This window comes from Ceratotherium simum, chromosome 3 (genome assembly GCF_057802395.1).
Source record: "Ceratotherium simum simum isolate JZ-2026a chromosome 3, ASM5780239v1, whole genome shotgun sequence".
Lineage (NCBI taxonomy): Eukaryota > Metazoa > Chordata > Mammalia > Perissodactyla > Rhinocerotidae > Ceratotherium > Ceratotherium simum.
This window is the reverse complement of record NC_141902.1, coordinates 61,204,466-61,231,123: the sequence shown is the minus strand read 5'-3', so window position 1 is coordinate 61,231,123 and position 26,658 is coordinate 61,204,466. Positions and strand designations below refer to the sequence as shown.

The window sequence follows — 26,658 nt, the reverse complement described above, 5'->3', positions numbered from 1 at the left end:
ACATACCAGATTTGTACAAATGCAATCAATGCTTGTTAAAAACAGTTTACTTAAAAACTCGGCCTCCGTGAGGGAACAGTCAATATTTTGACATTAAGTGTATTCTGGATTTCACAATGTACACAGAACTGACCTAATCTGTGGGGTGTTATCAAGGACAGCACTGGGGTGGGAATGAGGATTTGAATTTAGGAAGGCTTGCAGATGGACGTCATCAGAAGAGAAAGCCTCTGACCTGTCTCAGCTGGAGACCAGAAAGCCCTCCTTTTACTCATCCCACTCCACATCAAGCCTTGAGCAGAGAAAGTGAAAGATGATTCAATTTCCTGGGTCAGCCCATGCTCCGGGTTGCCAGATGTGACAAATTACATGTTCGAGCATTTTGGTGTGAAGTTCTGTCCACTGGGCCCAGACTGACAGTAGCAGCTCATTTAACTTGTCTCAGATGGACTTGGAACCAAGAACAAAAGGCCTGAATTTTCACCACTGAAATACCCACCTTACCCATAAACCCTCAACTCAAGGGAGAATCAGCTGTTAGCCAAGTGAACATCATAACCAGATGGCTTATAAAAAAACACAAAATATAAATGAACAAGTTTAAGTAACTGAAATTTGAGATTATAGAGATTTTTCCTATTTTCTTTTTCTCCTAAATGTTTTGAAAGTTCTTCAGTTTTGGGATAAAAGAGAAGAGGAAGAAACTTTGTCACTATGTCAAAACGAACCCTTCATTTAGTCTACCAAATTTCTGTCATTTAAAAGATTTATATTTACTTAGAGATTTTCTAAACATATGGCAAAGATCTTGGTATTGTATAAAATTCCTTGAAAATAGGTAGGTGGAGAACTGGAAAATGGATTAATCTTTTAAACTGTATTTGCAATTGCTTCCTTTCCAAAGCCAATGAACATCTTTTTTCTCTTTTTATTTTAGGTCTCTTGTTGGTCATAAGCTGTAGAGTGCACAGTATTATTTAGAGGTGTCTATGTGAACAGAACACACACACTTGCACACTAACATCCACATACAGCTCCCTTTTCAATGGCTTACGCAGAGCAACAAAAACTTGTCTTTGCAAAGGGATTTCATTTACAAAAGTAAAACCCATTATTGTCCTCTTTCTCTGTAGCCTCCCAATGCATTTCTATTGCTTTTTCATAAAACACTGCTGCAAATAATCAAGCATGACCATTGACATCCACGAGATTGAGTTTTAGGAACCATTAAATGAGCTCACTCTCGTGGGAAGCCTCCTGCTCAGGCTGGTCTAAAGGTAATTATTCAGCAATTCCTACCTGTGGTTTTTACCTTGTCCCTATGTAGTATTTGAATTTCATATACTAGTAAGGTCAATTTTTTTCCTCAGGAAAAGTCCAGCTACACATGTTTGATCCAGGACCTAAGTTATAATGTTAATATATACACTGGCATTTCACCAGGTTCTATGTGTAGAAGTGCTGATTAAAAGCAATCTTAAAGGTAGATCATAAATTATATTAAACAAAAACAAAAGAGGAAACTCTAGGAGTGAAAAATAACCCTTAACAGGTTCCTAAATGAATGGAATTATTCCTCTTGTCATAGGTAAAGCGTTAACATTAAAACACCTGAACTACATCTACACAGTGTTCAAGGGCAAGAACCCGGCAGGTCCGTGTCCTGAAAAATCAACAAGCCATAACTCTATCAATGCAGACTCTGAGAACTCACCGAAATCCAAAGTCCACATCGCCACACTGGATGTCCTCCTGAATGTTCCCTCAACTGTTAGTTAAAATAATTACTGCCGGGCCGGCCCCGTGGCTTAGCGGTTAAGTGCGCGCTCTGCTGCTGGCGGCCCGGGGTTCGGATCCCAGGCGCGCACCAACGCACTGCTTCTCCGGCCATGCTGAGGCCGAGTCCCACATACAGCAACTAGAAGGCTGTGCAACTATGACATACAACTATCTACTGGGGCTTTGGGGGAAAAAAATAAATAAAAATAAAAAAAAAATCATTTGACTAATGATGTTAGGGAACCATTAAAAAAAAAAAAATTACTGCCATGTGCCACCTCCACTGCAAGCTAGGATAAGAGGAAAACAGAATTTCCAGGGGCTGCATGGTGCAGGAGTGTTGACGGTATTTGCTTACACATTTTTATAAACAAATTCAAAGGCTATGTCAGTTGTGACCCAAAGGCTAAAAATTATCTGTGAAATTGTGCTATACCTGGTTCCATACAATAAATGCAGAGAGAAGGGAATTTAAAGCTGGCTAAGGGAGATGTTGCATCAGTTTAAAATTAGTCAATATGAGAAGAACAAAGAGAGGGAGACAGAGAGGGAAGAAGGGAGAGGAAGTGGAAAAAAACAGAACTACATACTGTGAAATGAACAAGTTCAGTTAGAATGTTCATCAGGATTTGGAAAATCATAACGCCATCTGCTACTCTGGACCTCAGAACATCAGGGATCTCGTGGGCCCAGACGCTTCCATTTCCAGGAGGAAGGAAGGAACTTACACTCCCTGGAATGTTGCCTCCATTCTGGAATGGAGGCAACACCCCAGCCGACCAGTTTGGAATCTCTTTTGAGAACATTTGCACTGCTCACAGACGCGTTTTCCCTGGTTTAGGGAAAATTAACGGCAGGCAAAATGATTACAGCAACCAGGCAGTGAGGCCAGAGCAGTGCCCCAGCCTGAGCTGCTGGGTAACTGACCCTGGCATCCAACTTGGGCTCAGGGTGTGTAGGTCCCATCATGGTGGATTAAACGAGCATTGTCCTACGGCTGGATAAGACTTCACAATAGAGCAACACATGTTAAATGACAGCAGCCAAAACTGGCCCCACCAGGCAACTGCCCATTCACAGAACACTATTCACAGGCCTCCACCACCAAGAAATTAATTCATTAATAATACATCAGGCTTCGCAGACTATTCAAAGAAAACAACACAAAGCTATTTGTTCAATGACTGCCTAAAGACAGAATTTTTCCTGGTTAAAAAAACACCAAATCTAACTGATTTACTGAAATCAAAATCATAGGGATGTTTATACTAATATTTTGCTTGGTAAAAAAGAAAAAATGGAGAAAGTCTATCCACTGAATTCACTCAGCGCCACTAGGAAATAATAAAAATACAGACTTTTTTTCAGCAGAAGCTAATAAAATCTGATTTTATATAAGCATGTATTTAAAAAATGTATTTTTCCCACTTTATTTTTTTTTAAATAAGTTTAATGGAATTTCCACATTTCATTTATATTTATTTATTTATTTTTTCCCCCAAAGCCCTAGTAGATAGTTGTATGTCATAGCTGCACATCCTTCTAGTTGCTGTATGTGGGACACGGCCTCAGCATGGCCGGAGAAGCGGTGTGTCGGTGCACGCCCAGGATCCGAACCTGGGCCGCCAGTAGCGGCGTGCGCACACTTAACCGCTAAGCCACAGGGCCGGCCCAATTTTTCCCACTTTAAAAGTGACTGTACATCCTTCAGACTATCAGGAAAATTTCTGCTTTTAACTTGTTTCTTCTGTTACATTTTTTTAAACTCACTTCTTTCTTTCTCCTCCCTTCCAACAACTTATAAATATGAATTAAAAATTATAAATGAACAGAACATTAACTTTTAGATTACTGCTGTGTTTTGGTAGAAAGTTAATGTCATTTCTAAAGAAATAGTTATTACCGATAGAAAAAGTAATTACTAAAGGAATCATGGCCTTAATGCTCACCTATTTTCAATCTTCAAACCAGCCAAACTGCATTAATTTAAACGTACTGGACTTTTCAAAGGAGGTATTCGATTTCTAAAGGTTGCCTTACATAAAAGAGGAATATCAGTTTTCAGGCTCCCAATTATATATTCCCAACACTATGAGACACAGGTCTAGATAACAATATTGTGGGAGGCCACGACTATTGTATATGCACTTGTATTAACTTACAAGTTTCTAATGCCTCAGTCATTAACTGATACGAGTTGCAAACATCGAGAAATCCCACATCAGAAGTGCCTGTTTATGAGTGGTTACAGTGTTAGTCACCGTGGTCAGAAGCCCTAGGCCTGCACAGGTTGTTGGAGAGCTCAGGCCAGCAAGTCTTGTCTCACTTTAAACCAATTGTAGTTATTGGTTCTGAAAGGAACAGGTCATCCTTAGGATGCTGGGAGCAGGAGAGATGGGGGATGTTCCTTTTACTTTTTGCTAACTTCAGAAGCCAGAATTATGGCAAAGTCCCTCAGGGAAAAAATGAATGGATATTATTCCTTCCGGAGTTGGCTAATACCACTTTCTGAATTCTAGGGAGGTATTTTTTTTTTTTTTCCTTCCCCAAAGCCCCAGTAGATAGTTGTATATCATAGCTGCACATCCTTCTAGTTGCTGCATGTGGGACGCGGCCTCAGCATGGCCGGAGAAGCAGTGCGTCGGTGCACCCAGGACTGAACCCAGCCCGCCAGTAGTGGAGTGCACACTTAACCGCTAAGCCACGGGGCCGGCCCATCTAGGGAGGTATTATTAGGCAACTATTCTCATGCCTCCACCCACCAGAGAGCACCTGCTCTGTTCACAGCCCAGCAGCTTCTTAGTTAACCAGCCCTTAGTTAACCTGTTCAGGAACGAGTGACTCTGCATGAATGAATTTTTTAAGAGCCAAAGCTTTTGTATATATAAATCTTTCTAAAAGGAGTCAAGTTCCTCCCTGCCAACATAAACAAAATATGCAGAATAGAATTCAATTCTTTCTTAAAGACATGGAGTCATTCTTATAGACAGCAAAACTGAACTGTGTTGCAATATACCTATGCCCTTGGGGCATGTCTGCAATGCTTTCCAAGTCATTTTCTTTTATGGCTTTTAAAATAATCTCTTCCTTTGATGCCAAAATGTTCAGCTGTCACTTTTTGCTTCCATCAAGGTCAATTACAGTATAACAGAAAGAGCCTACCCTTTGACTGTCACTCAGTTTCCTCATCTGTAGGATGGAGTGTTGTGGGAAAGCAACATGATATGGAGAAACATTCTGTAACTCACAAGGATTAAGGATAGACTTCTGAATTTCCATAAAGGATCATATATACTAATTATGTACTCCTTATCATATACTCTCTATTACTTTTTAGATTTGTTTTCTGAGGTCTTGAAAAAACAAGTAGTAAGTTCTTACATTATGCATAAATATCACTCAACAAATATTTATGAGTGACTACTGTACATTATGTGCAGTACTAGGAAGACAGAAATGAAAAGCCCAGGAACTCAGAGTCTAGTTGATAAACTTCTTATAACTGGGTCTGAAACAGGAACTAATATAGTTTTGAATGAGGCGCTCGGTGCTGTCCTATGAACAGAATGCTAACCATCATCTGTGTGTGTGCCCCATCTGAGGGAGGACTGACTGCCCAGGCCGTGTGCTTTGTCCCAGACCCCACTTTTCCACCCTCCCCTACATCCAGATAAACAAAATGTGGTATATCAAAACAATGGAATATTATTCAGCCATAAATAGGAATGAAATACTGATAAACGCTCTAACATGGATGTACCTTGGTAACATTATGTTAAATGAAAGGAAACAAACACAAAAAGCCAGAAATTGTATGGTCCAATTTATATGAAATGTCCACAACACGAAAATCCAGAGAGACAAAAGGTAGATTGGTTAGTGGTTGTCAGGGATTGGAGGGGAGAGAAGAATTAGGAGTGACTGTTAACAGGTACTGGGTTTCCTTTTGGAGTGATGGAAATGTTCTGGAACTGAGTGGGTTACTTTAACGGAGTGAATTCTATTTCAATTAAAAAAATTTCAAAGAAGAAAAAGAAAACAGAAATGAATTTCTCTATGATGGTCTCTGTACTTAGCTGCTGTGTTACAGGACAGAGGTCCTTTTCAGCTGGATAAAATGGGCCTCAGCAGAAGAAAAGACAAATTTAGACCACATTCCATTTTGTGTAGGACTAGCCCTGCTAAGAAAATCCATATTTTAATTTACTTTGAGGAGCATTTCCTGAGCTCCTACCTGGGCCATGATACCTACCAGGTTCTGGGATAAATCCTTGTGCTGGATGACTTTCTGATCTAGTGGCAGACAAACTCACGAACTAAATTTGATTCAGTATGATTAAAAACTATCATACAGCTTTGTAAACAATGCTATGCCGAATTCTGCCTCGCACTGGGCGGGAGTGTGGTAGGATGCAAGAGGTGGAAAGGTAACAGAGACAGCTTCAAAGAGCAGATGATGTTTGCCTTGGGCCTTGGAGGATGTTCAGGCATTTACAAAGTGAAAAAGGGGAGAAGATTTTCCAAGCACAAGGAGGAATACAACCATAGGTGTGAAACTGCGGGGCAGCTTTGAAGACTAAAGTGACCCAAAGTGATGCTGAAAACAATACGGGTGAGAGTCTCAAATGCTGTGCTCAGAAGTGTAGACACTACCCCATAGGCAGCGGGATCCCTGAAAGGTTCGACAGGTTGAGATCTGTATTTTTTAAAAGATAATTCTGTGCTGAATAATATTCCACTGTATGGATACACCACACTTTGTTTATCAATTCATCAGTCAATGGATATTTGGGTTGTTTCTACTTTTTGGCTATTATGAATAATGCTGCTATGAACATTCGTGTACAAGTTTTTATGAGGATTTATGTTTTCAATTCTCTTGGTAGTAGGAGAAACAAGGCAGAGAGAAAAGCTTAGAAGTTTTTAATAATGCAGTTATAAATCTTCTCTTCTTTTCCTCCCTTTCCCAGTCCTCAATTTTCTCATCCCCTTCTTCATGTGTTACTCTCTTCTAGAACAGAGACGCTGGCTGTCTCTTGGTTTGCCCGTCTCATGTGGAAGTGCCTAGCTGTGTGATTACCCTCCATCCTCTTCTTCACTGAGCTGCCAGGTGGGGGCTGGCATCAAACGCTGCTTCCTTCCAGCACTGGACATGTTTACTGGCATTTCTGGTGAACATCAGAGGAGCCATGTCTGAGTGAAGAGTCTGCGTGAGGCCTCTTGTGAGTGCAGGTGTTTGGTGCAGGGGATGATTGCGCCCATTCATAATGACTCTTGTTAGTACCACTGTAATGATGTGCATATGCCAGCCAGGCAGATAATAGTGGAGGCTCTCTTATGTCTTCATTAAATTTTATGATTAAATTGAGTCATAAGAACTCACAGAAGGCATAAACTTTCATAAATGGAATTTTGTAATGATGAGCTATTAAATATGTTTTTGGCCAAGAGAGTCTGTTCCAACTTAAGCAAGCCCACTTTACTCCTCCTCATCATTGAGGACCCAAAGCCAGGCCCCACAGCAACATTCCCCACCACGTTCTCCTCTTCTTGCCCATCACTCAGCTGGCCCCTTCCTTTCTGTCGTCCTTCCTCCCATCCCCACTGTGGCTTCCTGTCAATACCCTTTTCCTAGCTACAGACCTTACAGGGAAAGCCAGCATCTCTCTCACCTCCCACACTGGAGCACAAAGGTCCTCTTCTTAGAGCTGTGGTTTGCCATGGCTCTACCCGTCTATTGGCCTGGAACCCTGGCATTGTTACAGTGATTCCACTATCTTGATCATGTCATATCTAAGAAACTGTTACCTAGTCTAAGGTCACAAAGATTTACATCTATGTTTCCTTTAAAGAGTTTCATAATTTTAGCTCTTCAATCCATTTTGAGTTAATTTTTGTGAATGATGTGAGGTAGGGGTCTAAATTCACTCTTTTGCATGTGGATATCCAATTTTCCCAGCATTATTTGTTGAAAAGACTTTTACCATTGAATGGTCTTGGCATCCTCCTCAGAAAACAATTGACCATGGATATATGGGTTTATTTCTGGACTCTCAATTCTATTCCATTTGTCTATTCTTATGCCAGTACCACACTATCTTGATTACTCTTAACTTTGTAGTGAGTATTGAAATCAGGAAGTTAGAATTCTCCAACTTTGTTCTTTTTATCCAAGATTGTTTTGGCTACTCTAAGTCCCTTGCATTTCCATATGAATTTTGGGATCAGCTCATGCATTTCTGCAAAAAAAACCCACTGGGATTTTGACAGGGATTGCACTGAATCTGTAGATCAATTTGGGGCATACTGCCATCTTAACAGTATTAAGTCTTCCAATCCATGAATGTGGGCTGTCTTTCCATTTATTTCTTTAATTTCTTTCAATGATGTTTTGTAATTTTCAGTGTAGAAGTTTTCCACTTCTTTTGTTAAATTTATTACTAAGTGTTTTACTCTTTTTGATGCTATTGTAACTTGAATTGTTTTCTTTTTTTTTTTTTTTAAAGATTTTATTTATTCAGTTTTTCCCCCCAAAGCCCCAGTAGATAGTTGTATGTCATAGGTTCACATCCTTCTAGTTGCTGTACGTGGGACTCGGCCTCACGTTGGACGGAGAAGTGGTGCCTCGGGGCGCGCCCAGGATCCGAACCCGGGCCGCCAGCATCAGAGCGCGCGCACTTAACCGCTAAGCCACGGAGCCGGCCCTTGAATTGTTTTCTTAATTTCACTTTTTGATTGCTCATTTTGGATTACTAGCGTATAGAAATACCACTGAGGGCCGGCCCGGTGGCTTAGCGGTTAAGTGCACGCGCTCCGCTGCTGGCAGCCTGGGTTCGGATCCTGGGCGCGCACCGACGCACAGCTTCTCCGGCCATGCTGAGGCCGCGTCCCACATACAGCAACTAGAAGGATGTGCAGCTATGACATACAACTATCTACTGGGGCTTTGGGGGGGGGGAACAAAATTAAAAGGGAAAGCACATAAGTAAAAGAATTGATCCCGTTAAATACACTATTAAAAAAAAAAAGAAATACCACTGATTTTTGATCTTCTACAACATTGCTGAACTTGTTTAATCAATAGTTTTTATTTGTGGATTTTCTATATATAATATCGTGTCATCTGCAAATATAGTTTTACTTCTTCCTCTTCAACCTGGATGCCTTTTCTTTTTCTTGACTAATTGCTCTGGGAATAGAAGTGGTGAGAGGAGACCTCCTTCTCTTGCTCTTGATCTTAAAGGGAAAGCTTTCAGTCTTTTACCATTAACTATGACGTTAGCCATGGATTTTTAGTAGATGTCCTTTATCAAGTTGTGGAAGTCCCCTTCTCTTCCAAGTTTTTTGAGTGTTTTTATCATGAAAGAGTGTTGGATTTTGTCAAGTGTCTACTGAGACGATCATGGGATTTTTGTCCATTATTCTAATAATATGATGTACTACATTGATTAATTTTTGTATGTTGGACAAACCTTGCATTTCTGGGATGAATCTCACTCACTTGGTCGTGATATATAATTTTTTTATATACTGGTATTTTCTTGATGATTTTTGCATCTATATTGATAAGGGAAATTGGTTTGTAGTTTTCTTTTCTTGTGAAGTCTCTGTGTGGTTCTGGTATCAGGGTAATACTGGCCTCACAGAATAAGTTAGGAAGTGCTCCCTCTTCTCTATTTTCTGGAAGAGTTTGAGAAGGACTGGTGTTAAATCTTTAAACATTTGGTAGAATTCACCTGTGAAGCCATATGATCCTGGGCTTTCCTTTGTGGGAAGATTTAAAGAAAATTCTTTACTTGTTAGAAGTCTACTCAGACTTTGTATTTCTTCTTGAGTCAGCATTGATAGTTTATGTTTTTCTAGGAATTTATCCATTTCATCTAGGTTATCTAATTTGTTGGCACACAATTGTCCATAGTATTCCCTTATAATCCTTTTTATTTCTGTAAGGTTGGTAGTAAGGTGCCTGCTTTCATTCCTGATTTTAGCCATTTGAGTCTTCCTTCTCTTTTTTTTGGTCAGTCTAGCTAAATGTTTGTCAGTTTTTTAAAGGACCAACTTTTGGTTTTATTGATTTTCTCTGTTGTTTCTCTTAGATTTTATTTATTTTATTTTTTTCCCCCCAAAGCCCCAGTGGATAGTTGTGTGTCGTAGCTGCACATCCTTCTAGTTGCTGTATGTGGGACTCGGCCTCAGGATGAACGGAGAAGTGGTGCCTCGATGCGCACCCGGGATCCGAACCCGGGCCGCCAGCATCGCAGCGCGCGCACTTAACCACCAAGCCACAGGGCCGGCCCACTCTCTGTTGTTTCTCTATCCTCTATTTCATTTATTTCCATTCTAATTTTATTATTTCTTTCCTTCTGCTAGCTTTGAGTATAGTTTGTCCTTCTTTTTCTAGTTTAACGTAGAAGGTTAGGTTATTGATTTGAGATCTTCTTTTTTAATGCAGGCATTTACAACTAAAAATTTCCCTCTGACCACTGCTTTCGCTGCATCCCATAAGTTTTGGTATATTGTGTTTTCATTTTTGCTCACCTCAAAGTATTTTCTAATTTCCCTTGTGATTTCTTCTTTGTCCCATTGATTATATAGCAGTGAATTGTTTCCACATATTTGTGAATTTCCCAAATTTCCTTCTGTTAAAAATGATCTCTGTTTTTGACCTCCTGGGTCCTTTGGCTCCTTGGCCATCTGTCCATTCAGTCTCCATACTCTGTATATGCCACTGTCCTCTATCAAAGCCCTGCATTCATCTTCCTCAGGAGGCCTTCTTAGAGTAAGCAGAAGAGATAAACTCTCCATCTGACCTACCCAGGTGTTCACAAAGAGTGGTATGCCATGCCATTCCTAACACCAAATCCTTCTTCCTTTCTGTCCACAGCACGGAAGAACAACCAGTATATCCGAATTATTCAGCTAGCATCTTAAACAATTAAGCCCATTGTTTATCTACACACCTGGCCCAATTGAAGGCCATTACTGACCACTGAAAGTTTGTGCTTATATTTCAGGACCATTTTGGTATTTTACAAATCTTATAGTTCTAAGAAATCAACACTTTCATGTAGAAGATATTCCTGATTGGGTATAAAACATGACTTATATGAATTCACTTTTTACTAGTAAAATGAATAAATAAACAGAAGTATAAATCAGGGATTTGTTAATTGTCCTGCTGAGCACCTACAGATGTTAGATAGAAATTTATTTTTAGTTGTAATATGCTTGAAACATATACATACTCAGAGTAATAATCCATTTTCTGGGTGTCATATTTTAGACAACCTGAACATTCTGAAACACATCTGTGAACTAAAAAATAGTTCATAAGAAAGTTTCAAGCCCTTCTGGCTGACATTAACTTTTTTCCTTTCTTGACCTTGACTTTTACTCCTCCTTTAAATGAGCTTAAATGTTATGTTCCCTGAGGGGCCTCTCCCAATCCACTTGTAGAACAAACCCTCTCCTGGCAGAACAAACCCTCCTGTCTCTGGGTTAAATAGTATGCAGCCTATACTGAACCATAATTATTCATTTCTGTGTCCACATCTTTTCCAAGGCTGTGGACTACTTGAGGGAAGGCTCAAGGGGGAAGTCCCCACTTCAGTCTTTGCAATCCACAGCATGTACCTCAATCCACTGATGGCCTCCATTAGTTGGCTCCAGACAGCCTGGGATTTGGTGACTCAGATATGACTGCTATATTCCCACATGCCACATCCCCAGTGTTGCCAGCCCTTTGTTGCTAGCCAAACTGAGAGCCCAGGCACTGGGGAGAGTGTTAGATGGCTACATAGCCTCCTGAGTTCCAACATATTGTGTTGGCCGAGGATATGGAACTGTGCTTCTGCCTTTCTACCCTGACTCACAGATCAAGTCTGCAGTTGGCACGGGTGCCTTACCTAGAAGCCCAGTTCTCTCTAAGCTTAGAGGCTGTCCTGATCATGGCCTGTTCAACTTGGTCTAGCATATAGTGGGCACTCTTGATAACTATCTGCTGAATGAATGAACATAAGCCTATCCATTTTACTTCATTAAAGAGGGGTTCAAGCCTGTCCCTCTTCTCAGATGAGTATGTTTGACCTTACACATACCACTTGGGTATCTGATTTCATTTGGCACCTTTTAGTTTTGCTAGGGTCACTATCAGGAGTGGAAAGACTGAAGATAAATGGTCAGATCACTGGGGCAGCAGGTCGTCACTGACAAGAATGAGGAGTGACCATAGAAAATAGGCGATCACAAGAGAGAACACAGGAAAAGCACCAAGCAGAGTAGCACGGCCATGTAGGGCCATTTAGCCTGGGAGCAAATGGCTCTATTCACCTCAAGAGGCCCACGCACATCACTGAGTGCCAAGACAAAACACATAGGCAAAATGGTTGGTAAAATTCAGTGAAAGAACAAGGCAAGCCCCACACAATTCTATAGCCCTAGAGGGCATCAATACATCAAAGTTTAGTTCAAGTTACCATTTTCAAAACAAGGACCTGAGTCATCAAGAAAAGGTTAAACGATATTTACCACATTCTGTCAACAGGCTGCCAAGAGCAAATACATTTTAGAAACATTTCTTTCTAAAAATGCAAATTTTCTCATTGATGTCATAGCTTAAAGTAGTAAATATCAGTTATGTAGATCATAAGGGCCACTTTATTCCCCAAAGAAATCAGATGGCTAAGGCATCACAGCACACACACACATATCACTTACATCGAACCAAAGTACTTTACAACACAGGTATTCAGGGACTTGGAGAGGGCCTGATTACATAAGGATTTTAAAGTAAGAAGTTCTTCTGGGAGACGCAACTCTGAGGCATCAGACGGTGTCTTTAAGACATTGCTCATATCCCAAGTTAGCCAGGTCCAAGCCAGATAAACTCCACCCATCAAAATTGAACTGGATTGCCCAGATTTCTGATTGGAGCTTGATTCTCCTGTTACCTTGGCTACCCTTCCAGTTCCTGTTCTGTGGTCCAAGTTTCACGTTCATGATTCGTACTTCTCTGTTTAACTTTTGGTGTCTTTTATTTGGACATCTGGTGGCTGATTCCGGCTTTGTCCCATGATTCCACCTCCTGACTCCTGGACTGGCTCTGACATTCACTCTGGCCACTCTAGGGCTGGCTCCTGCCCACTTGGTCTTGTTTTACTAGTTCTTCACCCTTTGTCAGGCCATGCCAGGAGGTTAAGCTACATCCACCTAACAAAGAAGTATGCTACACTGGGCTTTGGTTAGCTATTTTGTACATGACTCCAAATACAGCCATCTTGTTTGAATCAGGCTCCGTTACAGGTGGTACTTTTTTTTTTTTTTTTTGGTAAGGAAGATCAGCCCTGAGCTAACATCCATGCTAATCCTCCTCTTTTTGCTGACAAAGACCGGCTCTGAGCTAACATCTATTGCCAATCCTCCTCCTTTTTTTTTCCCCAAAGCCCCAATAGATAGCTGTACATCATAGTTGTACATCCTTCTAGTTGTTGTATGTGGGACGCGGCCTCAGCATGGCCGGACATGCGGTGTGTCGGTGCGCGCCCGGGATCTGAACCTGGGCCACCAGTAGCAGAGCGTGCGCACTTAACCGCCAAGCCACGGGGCCGGCCCACAGGTGCTACTTTTTGATCTAACTTTTCTCTAATAGAAACAGTATATATTATCATTGGATACCCATTTCACAATGGGGTATATCCCATTCCCAAGGAGTAATATGGCTCAAATCCTGGCTGGTTATATGTACTCAGGAATAGAAGCCCTAAAAGTCAGATGCAAACGAAGATAGATAGTTAATTGCCTTCTGGATCCAGGTCTTGGCAAACTTAGTCCTAAAGAGCCATTATAGAAGAGGTTCTTAAACTTTAAGGTGCAAAGAGTTACCTGGGAAGCTAGTAAAATCAAGATTCCTGGGATCTACCCCTAGAAAGTCTAATTTAGTGATCTGGGTCCAAGAATCTGCATTTCTAACAAGAGCCTTAGGTAATTCTGATGCAGTTAGTTCTTGGACTACCCCTTGAGAAACACAGCATCAAGCAATGAGAAATCTGACAAACATGAGACAAGCACAGTAATTAAAGGACTCCCCAATCTTTTCTTTCTTAGAAGATATGATGCACCTTGCCTAAGGCAGGTCATCTGGCCAATTCTTTCCTAATACTCTTATTACTGAACATCAGCTCAGTTCCAAGATCAACTTATGTTTATTTTAGTAAAGACAATGCGAATTTCCCAAGTTTCCATAAAGAAGATATTTTAATATGTTTTTGGAGTAAGTGGGAATAGGTGTCTAAATTATACTTTTCTCTCAACTGAGGAAGAACTATTACAAAAAATACCATTTAAGTTACATGCTATTGTCCTTCATCACACAGACCTTCCCTCCTTGGACAGAACATCTCCCTATGATAATTTCAAGTCTCAGGATTTTGCCCAAATCAAACAAGTAAAATATTTTAAGTTTAACAGCAATCACTGCTACTTTAAATAAGAAATGGAAACATCCATTCGATCCAGAAAACTTTCAAACTAGCTCTCTAGCAATATATATACTATTGGTGAAGATTACCGGTACCTGAACATTCTGATGCTCAGGAGCCTGGCAGGCCAAGCACAGCAGAGCCGAGGAAACAGGGTAGGCCGTGCACTTGACCAGGCAGGCCAAGCTTCCCTGAGCGCATCCCTAAGCAGGCCTGGAGGGGGACCTCAGGAAAATCAGTTTAATTGGGAGGATTCTGATGGGGACAGGATGCTTTTAGAATCTAAGATGACAGAAGATCTTGATGAGCTATTAGATCCAGGAGGCCTGTCTGATATTTGAGATAATGGGGCCTCCATTTGTTTCAGGACAATGCCTTCATTTTTGCACTAAGATGGTTTATGGCTTGCTAGGGATATATGGACTAACTGATGCAACTATTAAGGATGTTAGAGCCCCATTCTTACTATTATTGTGATATGTGTACACATTTGGTTTTCTCCTAGGAGGATCTTTATTTTTTCCCCCAAATCTCATAACTGGTTATACAGATGTTTAATTGAGAGGAATAATTATGAATTACGGTTTGTTTTTTTCTTTCAAACTTTCCTATCTGAGTCATTTATCGCCTTCATTACAAGTGTTTTAAATATTGTAAAATTAAAGTTTAAAAAAAAAACACTGCTAGTAGGCAAGCCCAAGCCCAGAAAAACTAAGTTTTTAAACATTAATGTTTCTTAATTTGAGAGACTTGTGTACTATAAAACTGCTAATTTACAGAAAAAAGGAATTTAAAGTCAGAATCAGAAGTAGAAAACGTTGATTGAGAAAGAAATGCAGGTAGATTAACTCCATGGAGTCAGAGGGACAGTGGAACTCCATGGATCAGGATGATCAGAGATACGATGACTTAAAATGGGAGAATACTAGTTAAAAGCACAAAAAGTTAGGAGTATGTTCTGAGGAAAATGTTAATCAGGAAATTAAAGCTGAATTGTTGACCTGGAGCTTTTGAACACTCTTATATGCTTTGGGTAAATAAAGCAAGACAAATTTTACCGAGGTTATGTTTGCTGTTCAATTCCGACCCTTGCCTACTGAATGACTTTAAATATCTGTTACAGAAAAAAATGATACCACTTTAATTTCCGGCTCCATCTCCATCTGGCCAGGGGGTGGATAAATTAATATTATCGTGTTTTGTCTTTAGGGCTTCTGATAACCCTGAGGACCAGCCTGTGGGACAGTCTGTTTTGGCAAGGATTCCCGGCAAGAATCAGAAGAGCAGGATTCAGGACAAGGCCAGTTCACGTAACACAGCTCAGAGCCATACAACACTTGTTCCGAGGATGTTGGGCATTGTGCTTCATTAGGAAACAAAATATAAGCTTTCCACACCATTAGGAATGACTTTAGGAGTGAAAGCACATAAGACGATGCCTCACCTCATCAACAATGCACTGCAGAAGCTGGAGAGGCTGCAACGGGAAAGAAGAGAGGAAAAAGTATTAGCGTCTGTGCAATATCTTTACAGTGGAGTGGAAAGAAAAAAATCATTAATGCAATAAAATATAGCAAGATTAATCAACAACAGCAAACTCTTATAAAAACATTGATGCTCAGGACGTTCTATTATTTCTAATGGTACCTAATCTAATACAGGCAGTTAAAGGTTTGCATTTTCTTCAAAATGCAATTTGCTAAGTTTAAAACAAGGCATTCAAGCATGCAAAGGAAGCAGCCATCAGGAAAAAGAAAAGTGAATTTTTTTCTGAACTCATAAAGCTTACCATTAAAGATCCCTGGTTTTTCTGAATCTGAAAAAAGGCAATATGTAATTAGCATGTCATAATCAAAATGACTCACTTGGACACATTATGATCACTGAGAGAAAATTATTGCATTGCTGGTGGCAATTTGTGGGCATGTGTTAACACAATTTACATAATGAAAATACACAAATGTTAATAGCTCGCTTCTCATTTATAGGCGAAAGTCAGCAGAATGTTAATTTCACACAACACTTTTTAGTACCCTCCAGGTTGTATTAGAATAGGGAGAAAAACCATAATCCATTTCAAAAGGCTGTTTACGATTCAGATATAAATAATGTTTTATATTGCTAGATTGTGAACACTGGGCTTAATGTTGCAATCATTGCTAATGTTATGAAGCTCACTCTTTTTAAATTAAAAACCGATTTATTTAAAATTGAAATTAAATCATAGTCAGAAATTAGAATTTTGGATTCTTGCCAGTGTCTGCTCACAATCCCCTATTTTGTGAAGAAAACTTTAATTACGTGGTTGAAGTATTTGCTTCTAACTCAGGAGTGGGGTGAAGACTCCACCTTTTCCAAAGTTCCTTCAGCCTGTTTCCAGAGCAGCAATGCTCTCTGGGAAAATCAAATTCATGCAAGTTTTACACTGTTTTTCAGGGGATAAAGCAGAAAGTAAGAATGCCTGTTCTGAAGGCAGGCTGCTCACAAAGCCAACACGAATAAACCATATCTCTTAGAACGTTACTAAATCGTGACACCAAATTAATAAAACATCCACTTAGTAGTTAAAGTATTAAACACTTCAGTGACTCCCCTCCCCGCCCCCAAAATGCCTGCAGTTATGACAAACTCAATGAAAATGGAGTCCCAGGTACTAAATTTCCCAAGAAAGAAAATTTCAGAAACATATACAACTATTGAGGGGTGAGCTGTTTGCTGGAATAACTGAGCTCCAGCCAGCTGGTATAATATAGGGAAAACAATAATTCCTTATATGTTTTTAATGGTGCTTTTAAAAGTTCTTTCATATACACGTTCTCATTGATCTGCACAACCATCCTGAGGTTGGCAGGGACGATCACCTCTATTCTATGATGAGAAAATTGGGCCTCCCGGAGGATGGGGCAGACCTAAGCCGTCAGGAACAGGCTATGGTTGTGCTGGAGTTTCTCCCACGCTCCTTTCTCTCCAGCTTCTGCATTGTATCTGCCTACAATCATAGCATTACTTAAAAACAATTTGATTTGCATATATTTATACTTGGCATGGTAAAGTGGATGAATTATCAGTTTTCACATATGGGTTCTTCTCACCTAGACTATAAGCTTCTTAAGGGCAGACACTATGTTTTTGCATTTCTTTTGCATCCACATGGCTGATCAGCAGACCCTTCCACACAGTGCTTGAGTGTTTTAAAAAGTGCTTTCCCATGTATTACGTCAACTGAACATGGTGCTCACTCATTGCTGCTCTCGGCTCCTCATCACCACCTCCCCAGTCACCACTCCCCAAAACCTCTGTGCCAGGCTGACTGGTTCTTAGTCCACTTGGACAGTTCCTACTTAATGTCCTGAATTACTGCTCCTTCTTGTTCTTCTAGTCAATGAGTACTTCTGCATAAGGCTCTGCAGGTAAAGACTTACATTAAAAAGGAAGACAGAGCAGTTAACTACCACCCTGGAGTGGTTAAGGATTTTAGTAACAAGCCACACCACCTTTAAAAAATCTTGACAAGCCCAGGTAACTTCTCCTATGATATGAGATACCTTTGGTGTTTGCTTTCACTTTTTTCAAGTGCACATGGATACTCCTCCCCCTCCCTCGGCCCCCACATTCTTAGTAAGGTATATCGACTTCAACAGGAGAGTTACTTGTAATGAACAAAGAATTAGAAATCCATTTTTGACACTAAAGATAGTGTTTTTCACAAATTACCAGCAGTCAGGGGGATTATAACAATCTCTGAGGAAAACATGCGGCAAACATTCTAAGTAAGATGTTTCAAAATGAATTCAGGAATGGATTGTGAGACCCTGTTCCCAGTAACACGAGTTGTGTGAACCAAATGAATTGACGGGAGGACATTTCCTCATGAAAGAAGATCTTAGAGAATGTCTCCACTCTGCCCTATTCTGTGGGTTAAAAGCATGGTTTAAGACACCTGAAAACTGTACTACTTGAACGCTTGCTCTTTACTACAAGAAAGGGAGAAACAGCAATATCAAAGTCTTTTTTAATGATCTTATAAGTATACTATTTTATCCAGGATTTTAAAGAAAGACATTGTTACCAGGTTTTATTACACAGTTTTGATAGCAACATATTATATGAAATCATCTTCATAAATTTTGTATTAAGGTAGCAGTGCCAGTACCTGAAATTGATTCAAAATGCTTAAGATACTCAATTACTTTTTAACAGTTACACAATGCGATGACTTATATCTTCTATTTCACAAGAATTTGATGCTGCAACATCATTGTAATTGATTCATTTTCTCAATTAAATAAGGCTACTGTGCTTTTCTTCATATGAATGCCATGTAGACTGTACAGTTAGATGTATCATCTCCTTTCTCTGTCTCAGATATATTGCCTTAAAGGATATATTCTGTTCCTCTGTTAATTCCGCCAGAAAATTTAATGCCACAGTCATATTTTTCAAATTCTGAACTGCCATGTACTTGACTGTATTTATATTAGACATATTTTTCACGGCTAAACTCTTTGTTGTTTACCTTTTTCAAGATCACATTACTGTACAGGCACAGCAACCATAAAACAGATCCAAACAAGTCAACCTCCAGTCAGTGCCTCTGCTTTTACACACAGTTCATGAAAAAGTGAAGCCCCTAGTTTTATCGCACACTAAAGTGGTACTAAGGGTACTCAACATAAAATGTTAGCTTTGTGAATGCCTCTCTTTATTCTGGGTCTGCCTTCCAAATGCTTAGCCGTGGGAGCAGAGTTCAGAGGAACACAATAATATTGTTAGGGCTGATGTACTGACTGCGCTGCACAACATATGAAATGCTGTTTATAACTAACTTGTCCAAGTCCACATTCTTGCTTGTACCTTTTGCTTGTGTTAAGTTTTCTATGTCTAACTAATATTTTGGGACAATGAACAGAACAATCATTGTTCCAGTCATACACTTTGCTAACCCGTCTCTAGAACCAGTAGCATTTTGATACACTAATTAGATGAACCTCTTCCCTCTTCTGGGCAGAGCTTTCTTTCACCAGCCGTTAGGTCCAAGATTTTAAGCCACACTAACGGGATAGTTATGCATCATTCTGACGTAAGACAGACCCTTATTGTTTAAATGGGGAAGAATGACTTTATAACAGGCAGGCATAAATATCAGCCAGGTCTTAGAGTATTATTGCCATAACATTTATCATATATTTCCTTCCAAGGACCATATCATTGGCAATTAGAAAAGCTCCTATAACATGACTTACGACTTTAGAAAATAATCCTGGAAAGGAAATTGCCAATGCAAAAGTTTGCTTGTAGGGCCTCAACTATTTAGTTAATGGCTCTGGTGATATAAAACAACTTTGGAAGTCTCACACTGTGCTTCTATCTCAGTAGAGGTACTTTTTACATACAGTGGTAAAACAGACCCTGCTACCAGCCCTTTTACATTATATTCAGAAGCACAATCAGAAAACTAAAATGAATCCACCTATGTAACTTAGAGAAGACACTAGCTATAGCTTTCATTTTCTATTTTACTCTCTGAAATTATGGCTTGCCCTGCAGCTCTTGTCTGAGAGATTTATGTGTGACCTAGGTCAGATCTTCCAATATCAGCTGACAAATTTTCTCTTTACATATTTACTGCTTTTCAAGCTTATGTTATTTTCTCTTAAATAGAAAAAAGAAATAGAAAATTAAATCATATGGTTGGAATTTTTGAAGAATATCATTTTTATTTGTTGTGCTACTGGTATCACATTCTAGCTTTCAATGTTGACTCTTCTTTATTATCTTTTAAATTTCAAATTTTAGGAAGTGTAGCTGTTTTGCAAAGACTTTCTTTTCAAATCAGATGCATTAAGCTATAACCCTGGCTAAATATAAACAGGGATTATGGTAAGCTGAGATTTTCATATTCTAAATGAAGAATAATGACTAACGAATTTTTGAAATGGAAAGGACTTCAGAGATCTAGTGCAATCTACTCATTTTGCTGTTAGGGAAACTGAGGCTCAGAAGGGAGCAGTGCCCGAGGTCATAGATAGAACCTGGCCTAGAACTAACTGCTGACTCAGGAAGCTGCCTAGTGTGGGGGAAATGCATCAACACTGGAGTCAGAAAGACCCCTGGAATTCCAGTCAGATCCCCAAGGCTTCAGAAACTCCCTCTCTTCTTAGGCTCAGGGCTCTTGTCTACAAACTGAAGGCAGGAGCTAGAGGAGCCCACGGGTTCCTCCAAGGCAGAGCTTCCTGTCCAGGTGCCAGGATTGTTTTCCTATCCGAGGGAAAACTAGTTCCAGCATTCAATCTAATTTTATCTGGCACTGTGCTAGGTGCTAAAACTTAGGGACGCACCACCTCCAATCCATTATTACTTGCAAAAACAAAGCGCCCAAATCTCAAAAAGCCTTCAATGAGAGTGAAAAAAAAATTCACTTCCATGAGCTGAATACACATTGCTTAGTACTACTAACTTAAAATAAGAGTTCCCAAACAAAGGAGTGCTTTTTAAAAAGGAATGGAACAAAATTTACTCTGGCTAACTACAAATGGGAATTTTGGTAAACTGATATTTTTAGATATTGAATGCATTATGAGACAAAATAAATGAACAGTATATATATTATTTCTAATAATATAAAATGAACAAGTATAATTCACTTGTGCCATCCTATCTCTATTCATCAGCCCCTGTCCTTGTTCAAGTTCTAATCACGCCTCTGAGTCTATTAGTGTATCTTGCATAGAACAAAACAAAAACAAAACATAAGTCATAAGACTTATTTAGGCAAAAATAAATGACTTAAAAATAAGTCATAAGAGGATTTAGCAGGGAGCTACTAAACAAGGCATAAGAAAGGCTGATTCCCACTGACTGGGAATCACTATAATTCCTACATCCTAAGATCCACTTACTGGCACCTTCTCTCTGCTCACATCTCAAACTCCAGCTGGAGCACTGCATTCAGGAGTCACCAGTTTTGAAAAGCTAAAACTACATGTCCCTGAATGTAACAAACAGCAGAGTGGGACAGAAAGGCTCTAAGATGCCTAGAGGAGGGCACAGCTCAAATGGGACCAGACAGAATATCATCATAGCCATAAATTAGATCACTTGACTCTTACTGCTTCCCGAGTATCAAGGACAATGCATTTTCACACAAAATACAACAGCTGGAGCATCAAGGTACAGTGCAACATTATTCATTTGCTGGGTCTGCCAGTCAGTGAGCAGGAAAAAAGGACCTGATTGCCCATCTATATTCTTTTATCCCTTGTGTATTTAAAATTGACATAGCTCATGTCCTACTCCACACAGGTGTATAGGAGCCACAGTAAATCATCCTCTGGGCAAATGTAAATGTTAATATTTAGACCTGAATTTTGTGAGAAATGCAGGGGGTTAGAACCTCAATCCAAAATGATCAGTGTGAATTACAAAATTAACCTTTTCTCTAATGGTACAAGGTGTGGCCAATGAGTCCGTTAAGCACTTTCCTTTTGAAGAAGATTTTGGACATTTGCTGTATCAAACTTTTCCCTGTTCTTTGTTCCAAAAAACGGTGGTCTTATTTCAGGATCTAGTTTAAGAATATCAGTTATGTGTGCATGGGAAGGGAGGAAGGTGTTGCTTTTTCTGAGAAAGGCCTGTTGACCATTCCACTCTTCAAGGTCAAATAAATTTGCTATAGCAAGTTTTTTTAACGTGTCAAATGTCTGAAAGGGTTTTTCTGGAGCTATCATTTAGTTTGCATCTCTATTAGCTTAAATCGTCCCCATGCCACAGAATCCAGAACGATGTTAGAGGTCACCAAGTCCAATTCCTTGCCCCATGAAGAAATTCTCTTTATAACATTCCTGACAGACAGGCATCCTATCTTTGGTAGAAGACTTCCAATGGTGGGATTCCAATGATTCTACCTTGGGTAGCTTAAATTAGAAAGTTCTTTCTTATTTTAAGTCCAAACACGTCCTCCTATAAGATGTGCCCATGTTCCAGAGCTGAGGGTGATCAGATCTAACGGCAGCTCTTCACAAATCTGAAGACAGCTGTCATGTCCCCATGATGTCTTCTTTCCTGAATGAACACCTCTTGTCCTGTGACCACTGCTATGTTTGGTTGCCCTCTATCCTCCCCTTCTATTAGTGATGATGCTCTAACAACATCCCCTGCCCCCAAGCAGCCCGTGTGCTTCCTGGGAAGACGACTTCACCCCCAGCTTTGGGGTGTGTCGGGTGCTTCAGGCTTAACTATAAGTCAGAATCATCGAAATTCCCTGGGCACAGGGAGTTAAACTGTCCAATCAAACTGAAGCCTAGGGCCTCTGGTGGTCTGTGGGGAAAAGAGATCTGCTCTTCCCTTCTAAACGGAAAGCAGGTTGCCCCAGGAACTCCAACAACCATTCTTGGTCTGTGAAGGGAGAAGCTTACTAAGAAAAGAGTCAAAAGTGACTTGTTGGATCAAGTTCTACCTAAAACTAGTAATACTTGGCTTTTTAGTCATGCAATTTAAAACAACTCCCCTTGTGGTTGACCCAACTTTGAGCTGGGTTTTCTGTTACCTGAACCAGAAAGCCGCCTGGAAGGACCCAGGCATGATTTCACATTCTCCACCACTGCAGCCACCTTTCTCTGAACGCGGTGCCATACGTGTATGTTCCTCATAAAGTATGATGCCCACACCTGAACACATACCTGGACTGACTAGCGCAGGTCTCCTTGTTTTGGACACTACACACTATTTAGAAGAAACTCATGGAAGCAACAAGCGCATTCACCTTTTTGGTAGCCATATCACAGAGCTGGCTCAACTCAGAGAACGAGAGAGAGAACGACTGAAAAAGAATTACTTCTTTCCTATACTCTTCTATTTCTTATGTGTGTCATACGGACAGAGTATTTGAGAGTCAAAATGAGTGAATAATTAAACCAGTTATAGAACCTAGGCAACTCTGATGAAGTTTCTATCTATTGTCTCTCTTCTGCAACAGAGAGAAACTGCATCCTTTTATGTGTTTGGCTGAGGCGAGGCCTGTCTAGCACTGAAGCAGAATCATAGACTTTTGAAGCCTGAAAGGATCTTAAAGGATTTTTAATCTGACCTAGCTCCCCACCCCTATTTGACCTTTGAATCCCTCCTTTATTACACCCCTGCTGATCAGGCTTCTGTCTGAATGTGTCCAGCGATGGAGAGCTTACGTCTTCTGACTGTCCATTCTACGTCTCGTTCCAGTTCTCCCCTCCTGACGGTACAAGTCTGTGTCTTTTCTTACACAAGAACCCTCAAATATCTGAAGACAACTACCACATCTCCTTAGAAGCTTTTATCCTGCAGGTATTAATTCTAGTGGGGTAGAGTGGGAGTAAGAACATGGAAGAAAAGAAAGGGGAAAAAATTATTAATTTAAAGCTGAAGGATATATTGATCCTTAGTTCTGTCTGATTCCAAAATCTGCTATGCCAACACGTAAGAAAGTAAAGTTAGACTAAATCATTAATTCATGGATTCATATGTGTTTATCAAGTACTTACTCTATGCCAGGCACGGTACTAGACTCTAGGACCCAAAAGTTGGATAAGATACAATTGCTGGTCCACAAAATTGAAGTAACTCATCTGAGGTCCCTGCAACTTAGCTAACAGAGCCAAGACTTAAAGCACAGGGCTTGCATTCTCCTCTAAATGTCACTCAATATTTGGATAAAATATAATTTGCTGGATTAAGGGTGCTGTAGATTTCTAACATAGCTTCTCGCCAACAGGTGATGTTTCTAGGCATTGCAAGGAAGGTTTTCTTTGTGGGCTAAGACTCTACATATTGCTGCATTTTTTTTTTTACCACGATCTATTTGACAACATTGTTTGGCCTGCTGAGATTTTGAGATAAGCTGCAATTGCTGCCAATACATGATTCATATGGGATCAGAAAGGTAAGAATCTTGAAATATAGTCACATATAACCATGTGAATTAACGTGTGTCTTACTGGCTTGACTGTAAATGAAATTCAAAATAGATTTAAAGAAAAGAAGTCATGGATCTAGAATAAACTGAACAAAATTTGACTTTTGTTTCAGAGTTTCAGTTCACATCTCTCATATTTTGACATAGGTAAAATCAGGTATCAATAAACTCCAAGAGAGAACTTGGGGAGATGGTGATGAGAAAAGTAGCTGAAGGTGTGGAAAAGAGGAGGAAACTCCTCCTACAAGATGAAAGGAGACCACAGAACACACAGTCCAGCACTTTTCAGACTCAGTTTATCAAATAACTCTTAGTTCATACAAGACGTTGCTTAGACACATTTAAAAAATTAACAGATAAAAGTAGAACTGCTCTGTGTTTGTGTGTGCATGCATGTGTGTATGTGTCGGTGAGTAGATTCCCACTTACTCTACGTTCTGTCTTCCATAATTCTGCAATCACTGACCTAGGACACCTCCATCATCTTCCAGATGAGGAAACTGAGGTCTGAAAAGAAATAAGGTCAAACAACTAACAAGGAAAGAAAGGGGCAGAACTTAGGTTAGCTCTGTGCGTGTATGGGCAGAAACCATACCCTGACAACGACTTAACTTGTCGTTAAGTTAAGGGGACCTCACAGTCCCCTCTGCCCTGAGTCACTGAGAGTTTCTAGCTATCTGGTAGGAGGCACAGGGCTGTGCAAAGAGCAGGGGCTGGAGGGAGGCCTTTTGACTGGGAACTTTCTTTTGTTTACTGTATTTTACCAAACTAGATCTAAGACTAGAATCAAGGTCTCCCCATGCCCAGAATGGTGCTCTCTGCGACCTGTTTCTGAACAGAAAACAAGACAAGCTCCATTACCCACTTTGGTCTTTCTTTCTTCCTCTGAGCTCTTTTCCTCATATGACCATTCTATTCTCCAGCTTTTCTTTCCTTCTCCCCGTGGTAGTCACCATCTGTAGACCTTTAACAGTGTACAGCATAACAGAGTCCACACATGGTTCTAATTGGTTGCCTCAGTTTCTCACAATTCCTCGGAGATGACACCTTGGCTCTGTGCATAAACTGCCTCCTTTCCTAGCTCCTAGTGGTCTCTGGGACCCTCTTCTACCTGGTGTGCCTAGCAATCTCCAGTGCTAAATCGAATCAGCTCTTTACACCTTTTAGGCAACTCATTGATTTTTCAATGAACTTAGCTTGTCTGTTTTACTGGCACTAAAGAAGGTTGGGTTCTTAGCACCATTAACATTTTAGATGAGGAAGAATTCCCAAACCTCCCAGGCATTAATCCAGAACTACTAAACATCTAAAAAGTAATCTGTGCTCAAACAAAGCTTGGCCAGGTCTGCCCCCTTTTTAACTTGGATGCCAATGACCCCCTAGCCCCAAATCTACTCAAGTTTTCTATACTGAATGGTGATAAGTAAAACACTGGGGTACAATAAAAGTTGCTGTCTTTGTCTGTTGCTGCTGCTACTACCACTGGTGAGGACCACTTTCTCCCCAGGGATCCATATCCACCAGCAATTACCTGGCAGGCCTGGAGCATCCTGGGACAGTAATTTCCATCTCTGCAGACACACCAGTTGGAGGTAGTACTTGAGTAGATGGGTGTGTAAAATAAGGATGGCCATTTGGGCTCAAAGCCTCTGAGTGCCTTATCTCACTTTCTCCCCCCTACCATCCCTCTGGAGTGGGATACAGTCTGACCCTGTTGCCAAATATCTGGTAATCATGAATGAGTCATTTAACGGCTATGAACTCCCATTTCCTCCTCTATAAAATAAAGGAGTTGGATTAGATCATTGTAAGAACTCCACAGCCTGAAATTCTGTGATGCCATGAAGTAGCAGGCAGCACCAATAAAACCAAAGGGAGAAAAATGGAAGGCCTCCCAGACCACAGAGCCTAAGAGGGAGAGAAGATGGCAAAGTTGCCATCTGAAAGCCAGACTGGGCACCAAGTTCATTACTTCATATTTCAATTCTATTTCTGGGCTAAGCTGATTATTTAAAAATTGTACAAGAATCATAGTCCCCAGTTCCTGAACTAAAAATGACTAGATTCTGTATATAATTCGATATATTATGATTGTGAATCATAAATTATAACTCAAAAAAGAAAGACTGTAAAGAAAGGGTCTTATGGGATCAGAAAAGTAATTCATTTTAGTCCTACTGGTGTGAGACATGGTCATATATTTTCAGAGTTACATAGGTAAATCCCTAAAGTACTTTCTGGAAATATAAATAATACTAATATTACCTTGCTCTTGTTTACCATCTTATATTTTTCAAAGTGCCCTCTTAGGCATTAGCTCATTTGATCAGGACAATTCCCACTCCTCTCCCCCAGCAGTCTAGAAAATGTCCTATGATGTGCCAATTCAAAGTCATAGAGGGTGGCAGGGAACCCCTCAGAGGCAAGTGCCAACTGACCTTAGGGGCAGAGATCTTA

General features: G+C 40.1%; 1 protein-coding gene across 4 annotated transcripts in view; it reads right to left on the bottom strand.

The window, feature by feature from the left end:
* MAP2K5 (mitogen-activated protein kinase kinase 5) overlaps window positions 1-26,658 on the bottom strand; it is a 252,190-nt gene that overhangs the window by 45,235 nt on the left and 180,297 nt on the right. For all 4 annotated transcript variants that reach the window (XM_087428587.1, XM_004421737.3, XM_087428588.1 and 1 more), the window contains 2 exons: window positions 16,045-16,071; window positions 15,700-15,732 (listed from right to left, as the gene is read on the bottom strand). In XM_087428587.1, coding sequence (XP_087284713.1) covers window positions 15,700-15,732; window positions 16,045-16,071 — 60 coding nt within the window. The remainder of the gene's footprint in view (window positions 1-15,699; window positions 15,733-16,044; window positions 16,072-26,658) is intronic.